The sequence below is a fragment of the Natrix helvetica genome (genome assembly GCF_964273705.1).
Source record: "Natrix helvetica genome assembly, chromosome: 1".
Taxonomy (NCBI): domain Eukaryota; kingdom Metazoa; phylum Chordata; class Lepidosauria; order Squamata; family Natricidae; genus Natrix; species Natrix helvetica.
In genome coordinates, this window is record NC_138548.1 from 154,751,272 (window position 1) to 154,767,509 (window position 16,238).

The following is a 16,238-nucleotide window of genomic DNA, read 5'->3' on the forward strand; positions in this document are numbered from 1 at the left end:
AAAGCAAACTGTTGAACGTGGTGGCGGGACCCCGCCTGTTGCTCCTGGCTCCTCGTTTGCACCCAGATGGAAAGGGAGCCTTCGCACCCCCCTTTACGGAGCCTCGCGCCCCCCCTGGGGGGCGCGCCCCACTATTTGAGTAGCACTGGGATAATGAAACATCTAAAAATAACTAAGCTCAGAGAGCACCAGGAACCCTCAGATAACAACCGTGTACAATAAATAGGTTTGAAATATCCCAAAAGACCTACATTTATACTATAGACAAACTCAACACTGCATTTGCTGTTCAATATTCCGGCTGTTCAATATTACTCTTAATTTTTGAAGGCCCTGCTAAGAGCTAAATCTTAACTATGTTCCAAAATGACATCAGAAGCATGGCCAACTTTGCTGACAGAACTAAATCTCACAGTAGTTGGGAGAGGATCACACACAAAATCTAAGGCATGGTCCCAAGAACATTTTGTTTTTAAGAAATGGAATTCTCTGTTTTTCCAGGATGCGGAACTGGAGGCAGTCATTTAGGCCGGCCAGCCCACCTTCTGCTTAGCACAGGAATTCAAATGATAATGAACCCGTGAAGAACAAGAGTCAGAAGGGACTTGGGACAACATGGGACCTGCAACCTTGAATTGCTAATTGGAGCAAATACCCCATCCCCACCCCCGGCAAAAAGAATATACAACATGAATGTCCCACTGTGTAGTTAGCTCTTCTCACTGAATCAATAACCTGTAGAAAAATATGATCTGAAACCCAAATACTTACCAGCCTTGCTCGGCGAAAGAAAAGCTATCATCACAAGAACAGGAAGAATCATAAGTCCATTTAGCATTGTAGATCTAAAAAAAGAGGAAAAAGATTCTTGCTTTAAAAAATGAAATCAGAACTAAGCATACTCTAGCGGAATACCAATTGCATTTGATAGTTCTGCACTGTGCAATCAACAAGCATGAGCACTTTCCCAACTACATTTAACAACCGCTTGACTTAACATGAAGAGTTTGTAAAAGGCTAGATTCCCGAATGGCAAAAAAATACAACCTTGTAAGAGCAGCCAAATGTCTACAAAATAATGCATTTACAAATATGAAACCTTCTTGCAAATTTGAGACGGTGGGCTTTCCAAGCCATTCCTACCAGCAGTTAATGTAAACAGAGGTATGGTTAGTGTGTGTGTGTGTGTGTGTGTGTGTGTGTGTGTGCCTTTAGTTAGTGTTGACTCCTGAAAACTGTCTGACAGGTCCCCACAGTTTTCTTGGCAAAATTTGGGAGCCAGTTGCCGTTGCCTTTATCCTAGGGCTGAGTAAGAATGACTGGCTCAAAGTCACTCAGAACTGATGATCTTCCAATTTCTAGCCTGGTAATTTAACCATTTCACCAAACTGGCTTAGTGTTTAATATTTGGATTCCAAAAGCAAAGGCTGATATTTTGACCAATTTAAAAAAACAGTCCAAAGCCAGACCTAAAGCATTGCATCCAATATCAAAGGATCTTACCCACCAGGGATGTTGTCGTTCAAAGGCTTTTCCCAACACTAGTCTTACAGGTATGAATTCCACATTTCTTACCAGATCAACTGTACCTTTAGAAAATCGCATAGCAGAAAACTCTGAGTAACAGCAAAACTAATCACTTTTTAAAAAGACAAAATGATCCGTTTTGGTTTGTTTTCTGCCCCCTTTTTAACACCAGGGGGTCTAATCTACTCACCCCACTGGAGTCAATAGTAACATTCCTATCAGGCCATAATTTAAGAGTTTGCAATTTCATGCTGACTGGAAGTTGGCCCGCTGCGGTATCTCCTGTCAATGAACTGGGCTCGTTTTATAATTACCACATTTGGGGTTCAAACTGGCAAGCTTGGTCCATAATTACATTAACCATCACTGGGAATCAAGCAGGCCTGTTGATTACAGTACATTCCGAAGTTTTGGAATCCATCAAAATATCCGGAATATTTTAGACAAAAGGGAAAAGAAGAAAACTTTTTATCAACCTGGACACATAAATTGTTTTATGTTGCAATTTTCTAGGCCTCTTTTTAAAGTGTAATCTTAGATCACGTTTTGAACTTACATTGTTTTTTTTAAGGAAAAAGAATGCTGTAACTTTTTTAGTATGAATCCTTAAATATAGGTGGTCTTCGACTTACAATGGTTTGTTTAGTGACCATTCGAAGTTACAACAGCACTGAAAAAAGTGACAATTTTTCACACCACTGCAGTCTCCCCATGGTCTGTCACACTCTGTTGCAGTGTCCCAGGCTCATGAGACCATCTTTTGCTACCTTCTGACCACAAAGTCAATGGGGGAAGCCTGACTCATTTAACAAGTGTGTTACAGCTTAACAAGTGCAGTGATTCACTCAACAAGTATTACAAGAAAGGTCGTAGAATGGGGCAAAACTCACTAAACGAACGCCCCCCTTGGCAACAGAAATTTTGGGCTCACTGTGGTCGTAGGTCGAGGACTATCCGTATGCTCCAAAAAGGAGAGGTGTGGAAGGGGCAACAGGAAGGGAAAATCATATTGCCAAATTCCAATTGTGCAATGGGAGATTTAATTCATAGATACTTTGGGCTGCATGTGTTCTAGCTAATTATACGCCATTGGAATATTTTGCTGAAATGCTACATATATGATTTTCACTGTGAGCCAAATGTACGCTAACTAATGGTAACCTTTATGCACCCAGCAAAATACGAACCAGGTCTGCAGTGCTAGGTTACTGCACAGACCTTGCAGGAGCAAAAGCAAACAATTTGCAGCCTTAGCCTGCCAAAAATACAGATTTTGTATTCATTTTATCAGGAAGCTTTTCTATTGATCAAGACAAGCTGTTTAAATGATACCCTTAGGGAGGCAAATGTCAAGCACTTCTTGATATATAATGCTTAAGACGAAATAGAGCCCAGCTCTCTTACTACACTAAAGTGTCTAGCAGAAGCCAACAAACTGTTTAGGCAGTTGAAGTCCTGCCAAGAAACTTCTGGAAGGGATGTCAAGATTTCTTGCCGGCTGCCGTTTTGCTCAGAGAATGTGGGATATGCTGCTAGCCTGTATATTCAAGCAACGCAGGAACAGACCTTAAAAGAAAGCCTGTTAATTTTGAAAACACACATCAATTCCACAGATGCCAAGAATGTTAGCCAAGAAGTCAAATTTCACTGCTGCCTTTCACCTAGATAAACATGAAACAACCAGGAGGGTGATTATTAAGCCAAAAAAAAAAAAGAAGAAGATCATCATCAAAGCCTAGAAAACACAACCTTCTGGGTCAATGAAAACTGAGCCTTCTTCTGAGGGGAAGAGGACGACTTAGGGTGCACTGAAATGAAGAAATGGCTTGAATCCAAGACATGTTTTAGAAGTTGGGTTGGCAAGCCTCATTTGTTAGAAAGATGTACTGAGACACACTCTGAAAGGATAACACACATTCTGGAAGGATAATTGGGGTTTCAGTGCGTTAAGTATCTAGTGTTTTTCCCCCTTAAATCCACAAAAAATCTCCCCCCAATTTCTACGACGTTTTTAGCGCACCTTGGAGGCTTCTATGGCCACAGAAAGACTGCTGTCATACTGCGGATGACTCCCAAGCTATTCCTTACAGGGCAGTTCTATCCTATTTTGTTTTCAACTTTGTGTTATATTTTCCTCTAAACTGTATGTTAACAGCATTATCTAAACCACTGTCAACATAATTACCTTATTTAACCCCCAAAGTTAAAAGAACGCTACTACACAGTTAAGATAACCCAGACTAGACCCGAAACTGCAACATGTATGACATCAAATAGCACCATGTGTGGCATCTTCATTATCCTAAAACAATCTTGGTTTTATTATATGGATTAATTGTTTTCACTGGTTTTTATATTTGGTTTCAAGGGTTGGTTTTATTGTATGCAGTGGTGGGTTTCAAAAATTTTTAGAACCTCTTCTTTAGGTGTGGCCTGCTTTGTGGGAGTGGCTTGCCAGCCATGTGACTGAGTGGGAGTGGCCAACTTGTAAAATGTGGTGAAACTCACTTAACAACGCTCTTGCTTAGGAACCAAAATGTTGGCTCAGAAACTCTGGCATTTGAAGCACGCACGTCTTAAAGCTGTCAAGTTACAAGACCCTTGCACCCCTAACCCTTTAGAGAAAAAAAACCAGGGGTGTTCAAACTTGACAGCTTTAATACTTGTGGACTTCAACTCCCAGAATTCCTCCTCCAGTCATGTTGGCTCAGAAACTCTGGCATTGAGTGTGCAAGTCTTAAAGCTGTCAAGTTACAAGACCCCTGCACCCCTAACCCTTTAGAACAAAAACCCAGGGATGTTCAAACTTGATAGCTTTAAGACTTTAAGGTTTAGATAGGATTCTTAGAGGCGGGCGGGGCAATTGGTGAGCCAACCAATCAGTGAGCGGTGGGCGGGGCAAGCGTGGTGCAGACGGGCAGGGGGTGGGAGCTGGAACCGGTTCTAAACGGCATGGTAGATTTGTGGAACCTCTTCTATAGAAGAGGTTAGAACTGGCAGGAACCCACGCCTGGTTGTATGCCACCCAGAATCACCTTGTGTGAGATGGATGACCATATACATTTGATCAAATAAATAAGCTGGCAAGAATTTATTAAACTTTTATATACATAATATGTCCTTTTGAAAGAAAACAGTAGCATCTACATAGATCTACCATTGCCATGACCATCATCTTGCCTCAGCAAAACTTACACATAATCATTAACATCACTTGAAATGCTAATATCGAGTTTTGTCTGTATATATTACCTTTAAGGTTGTAAATTCTAGCACAAGTCTTAACATAATTGAATAATAACAACAATAATAATTGTCTCAGGAAGAGATGCTGGCTTGGGCCTAGTATTTTGGTCATGACTAGAAAGCACTTATGAGCTAAACATACCTAATGCTGTGTTAGACAGCAGTGTTATCCAAACACCCATTCTCCACGGTATATCACTACTAGATACAATTTTGATTAAATTTATGTAGAATTACTAATCCACTATACCTTCTATACTTGTGTTTATTTAAGTATGGAGGGTTGGATTTTTCTTTTTACAAAGGCTATTTCCAAGATTAAATTTACCGTATTTTTCGCCTTATAAGACGCACTTTTTTACTCCAAAAAAGAGGGTAAAAATCTTGAGTGCGTCTTGTAAGCCGAATGTAGCCACTGGGTCATCTGAAAATGGGGCAGGCAAAGAGGGGGCTGCAGAGATCGTGATGGCTGGAAAGGAGAGAGGTTTCGCTTTCAGAGCTCCCTCTCGGCTGGGCTCCCGAGAGGGCTTAGGCGGTGGTGGCGGTGGCAGCAGCTCCTCACATTGCTGGGGCGCTGCTTTAAGCTGCCCTCCTCCTGCAAACGAAAGGTGCCTCAAGGCTTTGGCTCCTGAGACCGGTGCGCTGCCATCCAAAATGCTGGTACCACGATCGCTGCAGCGCCCGCTTTACCTGCCGCTTCTCGGGAAGTTCCAGGCGGCAGAGATCGTAGTAATAGCATTTTGGATGGCAGCGCACCGATCTCAGGAGCCAAAGCCTTTGAATCAAGTTTGATTGTGTCCCATGTAGCGTTCTCTACCCCCACCCCCAAATCTCTCCGGATCCGGAGAGATTTGGGGGTGGGGGTGGAGAACGCTAGATGGGACACAATCAAACTTGATTCAAAGGCTTTCGCTCCTGAGATCGAAGACTTTGAATCAAGTTTGATTGTGTCCCATGTAGCGTTCTCCACCCCTACCCCCAAATCTCTCCAGATCCGAGGGTGGAGAACGCTAGATGGGACACAATCAAACTTGATTCAAAGGCTTTCGCTCCTGATATCGAAGGAGGGAGGGAGGGAGAAAGGAAGGATAGGAGGATAGGGAAAGAGGAAAGAAGGCAGGCAGGCAGAAGGGAGGGAGGTGGAGGGAGGGAAGGGAGGGAGCTTTCGCTCCTGAGATCGAAGCCTTTGAATCAAGTTTGATTGTGTCCCATCTAGCGTTCTCCACGCCCACCCCCAAATCTCTCCGGATCCGAGGGTGGAAAACGCTAGATGGGACACAATCAAACTTGATTCAAAGGCTTTCGCTCCTGAGATCGAAGGAGGGAGGGAGAAAGGAAGGATAGGAGGATAGGGAAAGAGGAAAGAAGGCAGGCAGGCAGAAGGGAGAGAGGTGCAAGGAAGGAAGGAAGCATAGATAAGCAGGAGGGAAAGAAGGCAGGCAGGCAGGAGGAAAGAGGAAGGAGGGAACTGGAAGGGAGGCAGGAAGGAAGGGAAGGAGGAAGGGAGGGTGGAAGGAAGGATAGACAAGTAAGAGGGAAAGAGGAAAGAAAGCAGGAGGGCAGAAGGGAGATGGAAGGAAGGAAAGAAAAGCAGACACGCTGGAGGGAAAGAGGAAAGAAGGCAAGCAGGCAGGAAGGAGGCAGAAGGAAGGAGGGAAGGATGGAACTGGAAGGGAGGCAGGGAAGGAGGGAGGGAGAAAGGAAGGATAGGAGGATAGGGAAAGAGGAAAGAAGGCAGGCAGGCAGAAGGGAGGGAGATGCAAGGAAGGAAGCATAGATAAGCAGGAGGGAAAGAAGGCAGGCAGGCAGGAGGAAAGAGGAAGGAGGGAACTGGAAGGGAGGCAGGAAGGAAGGGAAGGAGGAAGGGAGGGTGGAAGGAAGGATAGACAAGTAAGAGGGAAAGAGGAAAGAAAGCAGGAGGGCAGAAGGGAGGTGGAAGGAAGGAAAGAAAAGCAGACACGCTGGAGGGAAAGAGGAAAGAAGGCAAGCAGGCAGGAAGGAGGCAGAAGGAAGGAGGGAAGGATGGAACTGGAAGGGAGGCAGGGAAGGAGGGAGGGAGAAAGGAAGGATAGGAGGATAGGGAAAGAGGAAAGAAGGCAGGCAGGCAGAAGGGAGGGAGGTGCAAGGAAGGAAGGAAGCATAGATAAGCAGGAGGGAAAGAAGGCAGGCAGGCAGGAGGAAAGAGGAAGGAGGGAACTGGAAGGGAGGCAGGAAGGAAGGGAAGGAGGAAGGGAGGGTGGAAGGAAGGATAGACAAGTAAGAGGGAAAGAGGAAAGAAAGCATCTGAATGTACTAAACACGAGTCTTCAGGGAAAAGATGGATACATTGTGAAAACTCAGCTGTCAGTTGATCTTAATGTTATGAAATGAAAAGTATGCCATTTGCAATTAACTTGGCATAAAATAATTCATTTGCATTTAATTGTTATTGTTCAAAGAATGTTCGGAAAAATGTTCGGCCCTCCAGCATGTTCACTTCATCCAATCTGGCCCTCTTTGAAAAAAGTTTGGACACCCCTGTGTTACATGGTTGACATAAAATTGTTCTTAAACTGCTGTTAACTTTATACAGTTGATATAAAATATTTTACTATAGTATTTGGTTCAGAATCTTTTTTTTCTAGATTTTCCTCCTTTAAAATTGGGTGCGTCTTATATTCCGGAGCGTCTTATAGGGCGAAAAATACGGTAATTGCTATTAATTGCTGTATTATCTATTAATTGCTCTTTTATCTACATTAGAAAGGCAATTCAGACAGGTCAGCAAGCAAGCCATACTATCTTTGACAAGCAAACACCTTTAAAAAAAGGCATTGTTTGTTCATTTTATTGGATCATATAATCACCCCAAGCAAATGGTTCTAGAGTTACACAAATATTCTTTTAACATTTTAGAGACTAGTAAAATGAATTTTAATATAAACTGTTATGGACTGAAGTGTCCTTGACCTGAACTTTCTGAATTTCCTGTAAAGCCTGTCCATTTATTTTGCATTGCTAACGACATCTGTACAAGATAAGTCAGAGTCAGACCATTAGATGATGCGAACTCTAGACTACAAAAGGTTATGCTATCAGTCTTTAAGGTGCCACTAGACTTTCTGCTCCCTTTTACAGCATTGCTAATCGGAACTTTTGCAATGATGAGCAAGAATAGTATGAAATTGCTGCTCTTAAAGGCCCTTTGCAAAATGCTACAGAACAACTTTCCATAGATGGACTTACCAGAGAGAAAATATCCACATAAAATTCATCTGCTTTATCTTTTATCACCAAGAATAATCAAAATATAGAGTTCATTATTATTATTTTAAAAAATTGTGCATATTTAAGATGAAGCCATTAACATTCATTTAACACTGTCTTTAAAGACTGAGGAGTTAATAATGCTTGTTCTAAAATAAACCACTGCATATTTTGTTTTTCATTCCATGTATGACATGAATCACAATGTCGTACAAGTGAAGATTTTTTATTTAAAAAAAATTGTGATTACTAAAATGTGAACCAAGACTTTTGTTTAATTATATTGTCTTTTCGCAAAATATAAATATGATATATACTGACAGAATCCTTTACTCTAAATATATTGCTGTTACAAGGCAATGAATGGATTATCCCCTTAATAAGTACACTTAATATATTATTATTTCAAAAATAATACTTCATAAGCATAAGGACATTAAATGTTGCTTGTATCTTTGATTCTAGGGGTTGCTGGTTTGTTAACTAAATCTGTGGAAGAGAACCTCTTCCCAGAAAAATCTTACAGGCTTCTGAAATGTCATCATGTTACAAATCATTTGTCTGCCATGGTTCAAGACCCCTGCATGCTTATCAGTTTATGGGTAACTATAGATAGTCAAAAAAGCTAATTGACACTCCACATTTACCCCAAGAATGTACACAAGCATAGGTAACTTGCAATATTTAAGCCAGTATTGTGTGTACATTAACTAGTAGAGCATTCCTCAACCTGGCGCCTTTCAGATGTATTGTATTACTACCTGGGGACGGTCACAGCTGTGACCCAACATGTCAAGACAGCACCGGGTCAGGGAAAGCTCTTTTAGTGCAACAAAGGAAATGCCACAACAATGCATTCCTGTCTTAGGAGAGAAAGGATAGATGCCTCCTTGAACAAAGGCGTAGGAAAATTTGATAGCTTCTAATCAATTCTATTTCCAGATAGGCTTCAATTCAATGCTTGCAAGGTTGTAATAGTACAACTGGATACTCAGGAAAATCAACTGAAGATGAAACAAAAATGTAGATGTTTCTCCCCTTTTCCCTGGATTTATGGGATCGGGATGGAATACCTTTAACTTCAGATTCTTTCCCAAACTGCTGAAGGACATATTAGAATGTGCAGAAATGAATAGGTTAACACTTACAATTAAAGAGAAGGAACAAACTGAATATTATATCATATGGGAACTATTCTACCAATGATTAGGGAACAAATATGAAAGTTAGAAATGAAAGTAGGTAAGTGAAATATAGAAAATATATTAATGGAATTAAATAAGTTAAGAAGAGGATTGTTATAGTATCAGATATGTTATGTATATCAATATTAAGTCATGAGCAGATAAATAATGAATATGGTTGTAAATTCTAATTGTTATTGCACAAGATATTTGTACCCAGACAACACACTGTTTAATGGAAGATGGATTGCTTGTATTAAAATTTAAAACAAAAATTATTTTAAAAAGGGACATATTTGACTCTACAGAGGTCTGCACCATTATGTTAATTATAATTCTCTAGTGTTTTTACACTTGTTTCATGCACAACTCCTGCTTCTTAAAATCTATGGTGCCATTCTTTACATCCTCCAATACGAGAAGACGTGCATAGCAATAGAAGCAGCCAGCCTGGAAAAAGAGCAAATGAGTTCTTCTGTAAAAAAACATCAGCATTATCAGTACCGTATTAACGTGAAGAATTTAACAGGCTGCTTTTCTTGCAAGACGAGCTAATGCTTCTTGGTCTTCCTCCCTCTGTGTGAACAATTTAGACGCATCAATAATTTGTTAAGCCAAGCATTTGCACATGGTGGAATGCAGACATTCATGCCTTGGGTCCTGATGGCTGGGGAATATTTAAGCCAAGAAACAGTCTGTTGAAGATGTGCCCCAGATATTTTCTTCTTGGCGAAGAGAGCATTTCAGGGCTCAGCCCCTCAAATTCCCAATGCTATCAGGTTGTAACGCAACAAACTTAAAAGCACACAGATTCTTGCAAGCTGTAACAAGGGCAAGGCAGCTTTTCTACTGACACGAGTCAGCCTTTATCAGGTGCCATGACATCCTTTAACCTGAGACACCCTTGAGTTCTGGTGGAATAGCTGCTCCATAAATGAAGGACATGCTATTTTAGCCAGCAGGATACTTAAAATGTGTTAACAATGTGTTGCATTCACACTTACAGAAGGACTGCTGCCATAAATAGAAACCTGAACAATTCTAGCCATTAGAATTTCTACACACATACAAACACCCATCCCAAGAAATTACTAGTTACAACTTCTGCATCCTGAGTGTTTGGGGGAAGACGGTAATCTCATACGTCCTATCTTCTCGCCATCAAAAAAAAAAAAAAAAAAAAAAGGTTACGGAGAATGCAACACAGCACAAGTGGCAGCACCTAGGGACGCTGGCCGATGTTGGAAAAAGAAAACCAGGGTCAAAGTCAGTTATAACTTAGATGGGACCCTACTAAGAAGTTCCTAGGTGCAGTTGACACTGGGAAGTTGAAGGAGTGGCACGTCTATGCTGTATGTGGCCAAAAGGCTTACCTGGATATATTATGTAGTCACTAGAAGTTGAGCTCAACTTGAAGAAGCCTTTCGATGCATGCCATTGCCGCAATTCCACCCTTTCTTTCCAGTTTCCCCAACGCTATCCCACTGGGGAAGCTGATAGAATTTACTTACACTTCAGCTGAGACGTTTCACCTTATTGCTAAAGGCGGAGAGGGAAAGGGAGGGGGGGGATGGATAATTTGCAGCGTGACTCAGATGCACAGCTGTTCATTAAATATGTTCACCACAAAATACAAATCTGTGCAGGGAAAGGCAGTATAATGTCTTGGGAGACAACAAGCGAGCTAATTGTAGAAGAATAGTAAAGGGAGGAGGGAAGCCAGTTTAAAAAGGTTGCACATCCCCATAGAGTAGGCCATCTGCAAATATGATAGACTAAGCCAAGAACACATTTAGAAATCCAAATGCTGCAATGCAGCCTCTGTGCGTGCTACTTCGCTCTTCCCCGGCACCTGAAAATAGGGTGTCCTTTTTTTGGTTTATTTGCTACGAGAACTCTTTTATTTATTTATTTTTTTATCTCAACCAGGAAAAACAAAACAAAAGGCCCTGGGACGTAGAAGGGGAACATTCCATTTAAAAGCTACATTCTCACACTAAGGGGGCATTTGGTTATTTACTCTTGAAAGTTCTTTCACATAAACAGCTTTCTCTACTTGCCCTTAAAATTCATGACACTTTATATGAAATCTCTAGGGAGCCCCAATGTTGTAACTTCTGCCACATCACAAGATTAAACAGCAAGTTTAATCATTCTCCTCCTGTAACTTTCCTGTCACAACAAGCTTTTTGAGGCACAGTATATATAATGCTAGAAAAGAGCAGCCCTGAATGCTTACTTTCTAGAATAGAGAAAAGGCTGCTTTGGGATTACAAGGCAGATGAGCCTGCTTTGACGTACTAAGTGTGAGATATTTATTTGATCAGGGACTGAATAAAATAGAACATACATAATCTAATTACAGCAGAAAGAGAGGGGGAAACCAGCAAAGCATCCACAGAACCAAAAGACAAATGAACCTGGTATAAGGATATCAGTTACATATGTGCAGTATAGTCAGAAGTGGTATTCAGCAGATTCTGACCAGTTCTGAAGAACCGGTAGCAGAAATTTTGAGTAGTTTGGAGAACTGGTAAAAACTACCTCTGACTGGCCCCGCCCCATCTATTCTCTGCCTCCCGAGTCCCAGCTGATCAGGAGAGAATGGGGATTTTGCAGTAACCTTCCCCTGGAGTGGGGGAGGGAATGGAGATTTTACAGTATCCTTCCCCTGCCATGCCCACCAAGACACGCCACGTCCACCAAGCCATGCCCACAGAACTGGTAGTAAAAAAAATTGAATCTCACCACTGAGTATAGTCAATTGTTTGTGCACATTCATAGCAGCAATATAGAAGTTTTCTGCCTTAAGGGTGATAGCAGTTTTCTTGTTTGAAAAGAGAAAAATGACAAGAAATTCCTCAGGACAATTCAGTTGTATATAGTAAGAAATGGAAGATGAGTCTTCCTCAAATATCATTGTAAAAGGAGCAGTGCCTCAACATGAACCACAAACATAAGGAGAGGTTTCATTATGATGTGCTGAATGTACCGTGTAAAAGCACAGAAGGTGTATACTATTATATCTGGGTCAGAAGAAGAAACTTTATTGGGTTGGAATGATGAATGAGTTGATGTAGTTGTCTGGCTGCCACCTTACATGGTTAAACTAAGTTTGGACAGAATTTGGAATGAATCCTCTTTCATCCTGGGCTTCAATGACTAAAAGCCTTTCTTTAATAAATCTCCTAACCTGAATGAAATCCAAAGAGAGGCATATTATAAAAGGTTTTTAATGCAAGAAGACTCAAACTAATCTGAAAAAAGAGATAGCATCAACTAAGCTGGTAAATAATGGCATTTAAGCCTGTAATTAAAGATTAATAACCATGCTCAAATATCAACCCTTGTCTGACCAACTTATTGTCTTAGAATTATATTAGATATACATTTTGCGGCATATTAAGGATAAGGTTAACACCGACGATGGGCAAGAGATTTACTTAGTGAATGATGCACAGTAAATACAATCTAGGCACAAGCATTTTGATAGCTGTCTCTTCTCACCGTAGCCCAGCAATCTTTGTGATACTAGTCAACTACCAGTTCTTTTTGATGTTTGTTAACTACAATGGAGAAAAAAATTCTTCAGTAAACTTGTCAGGTATAGGACAATGCCCTGGCCAGAAGGTTAAATCCCTTATTTTGAAAAAGAACCTTGGGGGATGAGCAGAGACACTGTAGGAGGAGAAATTCTTAATGCTGTGTTTACTCTTTAGCTATCTCATTTTCCCAGAAGAATAAGAGACTACTCAATTGTAAGCTTGCAATTTGTCCACATGGCTGCACTGAGCTGGACCGCAGCTATGCTACATAATGGATACAAGATTGTGGTTACAGCAGTCTTCCTTATGTACAATTAACTTTTTTGGTTCGAATCATGACAAATGACAATGTGGCTGAGAATGCTGTATATGAAGGACCATCATTTTAAGTACATGGAAGTAAGTGGGCCAAGTAAAAGGAAAAAGTCCTAATACCAGAACAGAGGTGGATTTCTGCGGGTTCGCCACAGATCGAGCGAACCAGTAGTAGTTGCGGTGGGTGGCTCCGCCTACCTACCCGGAGGCTTCTAAGCATGCGCAGAAGTGTTGCGCAAGCACGCACACGAGCAAACCGGTAGTAAAGTAAATTGAAAACCACCACCGGACCAGTTACCAAGCAGGAGGGGTACTACTTTCTCGTAGTACCATTTATTTCAAAATGGTAGTCATTGGTGAAGTATGGATCAAAGTCCTCCAAAAGTCCAATCAATTTTATATAGAAGTATTCTAAAATGGTATACAAAATTTGCAAAAAAATATCAATTTCTCATTCCCGATCTGGATGAAATAAAGCATATTTTTGCACAGGCTGAATCCAAGCAAAGAAGCCACTAATAATATCAATGTTTCTAACTTTCCTCCTACTGTATAAAGAATGGGGAAGACTTTTCAAAGTGAGGTAACTCTATCATAAAAGTAACACTCAGCCCATCTTTTATATCCTTCTGCATTAAACAAATCCCTACATTAGGATTACTTTTAATAAAAAGACAAAAAACCTAGAATCAATCTACAGTGATAGAATGTGAAAGTATTGAGCTTTCCTGTAATACAAGGAATCCTTTGACACTCCATCAAAAGCTTTCAAAACACCCAGCTATTTTACTTTCAACAAAACCTATCAGCCTGGACTTAGTGAAAGCGAGCAAACATCAAGGGATAAAAGTGCCTACCACATATGAGTGTAAGAATGCTCTCAATTATATCTCTTACACTTGTGCTTAAAATACAAAAATATTGAGCCCTTTGATCAGTCAATTTCTGCACAATATCCCCAAGTCTCTGGAGGTCATTTTTTTTCCTGGGGAAAATAGAAAGGGTGGAGAAATATGTAAGCTTGTTTTAAAGCTACTCTATACAATAATTTGGCTCTGTTAGTTTGTCAGTAGACTTAGAGACAAATATATATATATATACATGACAAATAAAAGGAATACTGTATTAGTAATACTTGTGACTATCATCACCTGTGCTAAATTACCCTAATATTGTTATTAGGCTTATTGTTACTAGGTTTCAGTACTTTTGCAAAGTCCTTAGATAATGGTCTAAGTCCTGAAATGTACTAAATGTTCCTAGAAGGAGCAATACATGCAATACATAAGGAAATGTCTGTTAATTTCTGCTGTTCACTTCTCAAACATGTAGGAACTCTGTAGGTATCCATCCACCAATTCATTAATTGCATTCATTATTGCAAGGATCTGTCCTGCTTACAGTTCTCACTGTATCAGGAACACTGCTCAACACAAGATATTTTCTTAGGATAATGGGAACATAATAAATTCCAAACGGATATATTTTACACCAGTTTGTAGTCCAGTTACCCACATTAAGTCAATGGGAAAACAAATCTTAACTGGCTATCTCCATGCCTTTCTTTTATCATGAAATTCGGTAAAGCAACCCAAATGACTGTTAGGCACTACTGCCTACTGAACCAATAGTTACAAGATTCTCTAACAGCTTGGCCATAAATCCAACACAGCACTTTTAGAGGAAAACATTGGCTTTTTGCAAACTGCAATAATAAAAATCAAGGATTACGCTGAAAAAAAATGGGACTAAAATTCAATATAAAGAATATCACAGTAATGACAACAGGTATAAAGATGTCAAAATGGTCGATAGTATCTGCCTTTTAGGCTGAACCATCAATAATAAAGAAACAAGCACTCAAGAAATATGCTGCAGATTAGCAATAGGCCTTGGGGAAGATATTCATATGTCTATAAATATGTCTTTATAAAAATCAGAATCATGTAAGGCGTGTATCCCCTGTGACACTCTATGGAAGTGAAAGTTGGACTTTGAAGAAATAAGCTAGGAAGGTTATTGAACCTTGGTGCTGTAAAAGACTCCTGAGAATACAGTGTCCACTCCAGAAAATAAATAGATCACTAAAAAAAAAAAATCAACCCGGGGGTCTCATATCAGGTACAAATGTCGAGGCTAAAATTATCGTATTTTGACACATTATACAAATACCTATGCTGGGAAAGGTGAAAGGAAAAAGAGGAAGAGGATGACCAATAGCAAGGTAGTTAGACTCAGTTACAGTAACACTAAATGCACCCTTGGAGGATTTGAAAAATCAGGTTAGGTTATGCTGTTGCTAGGAACTGACAATTTGGTGGCCCACAATCAATCAAGGATCCAATCTAGGTTCCAAAAAAAAAAACACGAATTTCTTCTATTCTCCCAGGAGGTGACCCAGGGATTCACTTCATTCTTGCATCTCCACCAAAAAGCACTTCCCTGGAGACACTGCCACTCCAGTCACTCAAAACCATCATTTCCCAGCATATGGTTTTTTCCTTAAAGTTAATTTTAAACTAACGTTCAGTGGTTTCAAGGTGCTTGGATCATCATGAAAAGGTACTCCTCGAAGACTTCATCCACATTTTATTCAACTGGAAAATTCAAAAAGTGCAGCTATTTCAAGATTGTAGAACACTTTAGATCAGCAGCCCTCAGGGATTCCTCTCTCCTTTCACTGTTAAGGAGAACCACAGGTAATTGTTATGTAGGAATATGAGTATATGCAAACAGGAGAGGGGTATCTGTGCAAATGCGCTGGGAGGTTTGCATACCAACAGCGGGCTGCGCCTTTTCTTGCTGCCAAGAGAGACTTCAACATGCTTGGTCAGGTTCCTATTTATCCATTAAGGCATAAAATGTATACCCCACCCCTGTAATAGGTGAGAAACCATAGACACTTGCAGGTTTAACTGCAACTAAAGACCCTTTACAGAGAGCTTTTGGAGCTCTGCCCCTGAAATTATCACAAGACTCTAATCAGCCTCGCAATGTTGATAGTAAAGGTAATGTAAAGGTTCCCCTCGCACATATGTGCTAGTCGTCCCCAACTCTAGGGGGCAGTGCTCATCTCTGTTTCAAAGCTGAAGAGCCAGCGCTGTCCAAATATGTCTCCATGGTCATGTGGCCGGCATGACTAAACGCCAAAGGCGCACAGAACGCTGTTACCTTC

At 40.6% G+C, this 16,238-nt stretch overlaps 1 protein-coding gene across 3 annotated transcripts in view; it reads right to left on the bottom strand.

Annotated features, from left to right (window-relative positions):
- Positions 1–16,238, bottom strand: part of ACVR1 (activin A receptor type 1) — a 92,601-nt gene that overhangs the window by 42,234 nt on the left and 34,129 nt on the right. For all 3 annotated transcript variants that reach the window (XM_081938068.1, XM_081938067.1, XM_081938069.1), the window contains one exon: positions 772–845. In XM_081938068.1, coding sequence (XP_081794194.1) covers positions 772–838 — 67 coding nt within the window. In that variant the 5' untranslated portion in view covers positions 839–845. The remainder of the gene's footprint in view (positions 1–771; positions 846–16,238) is intronic.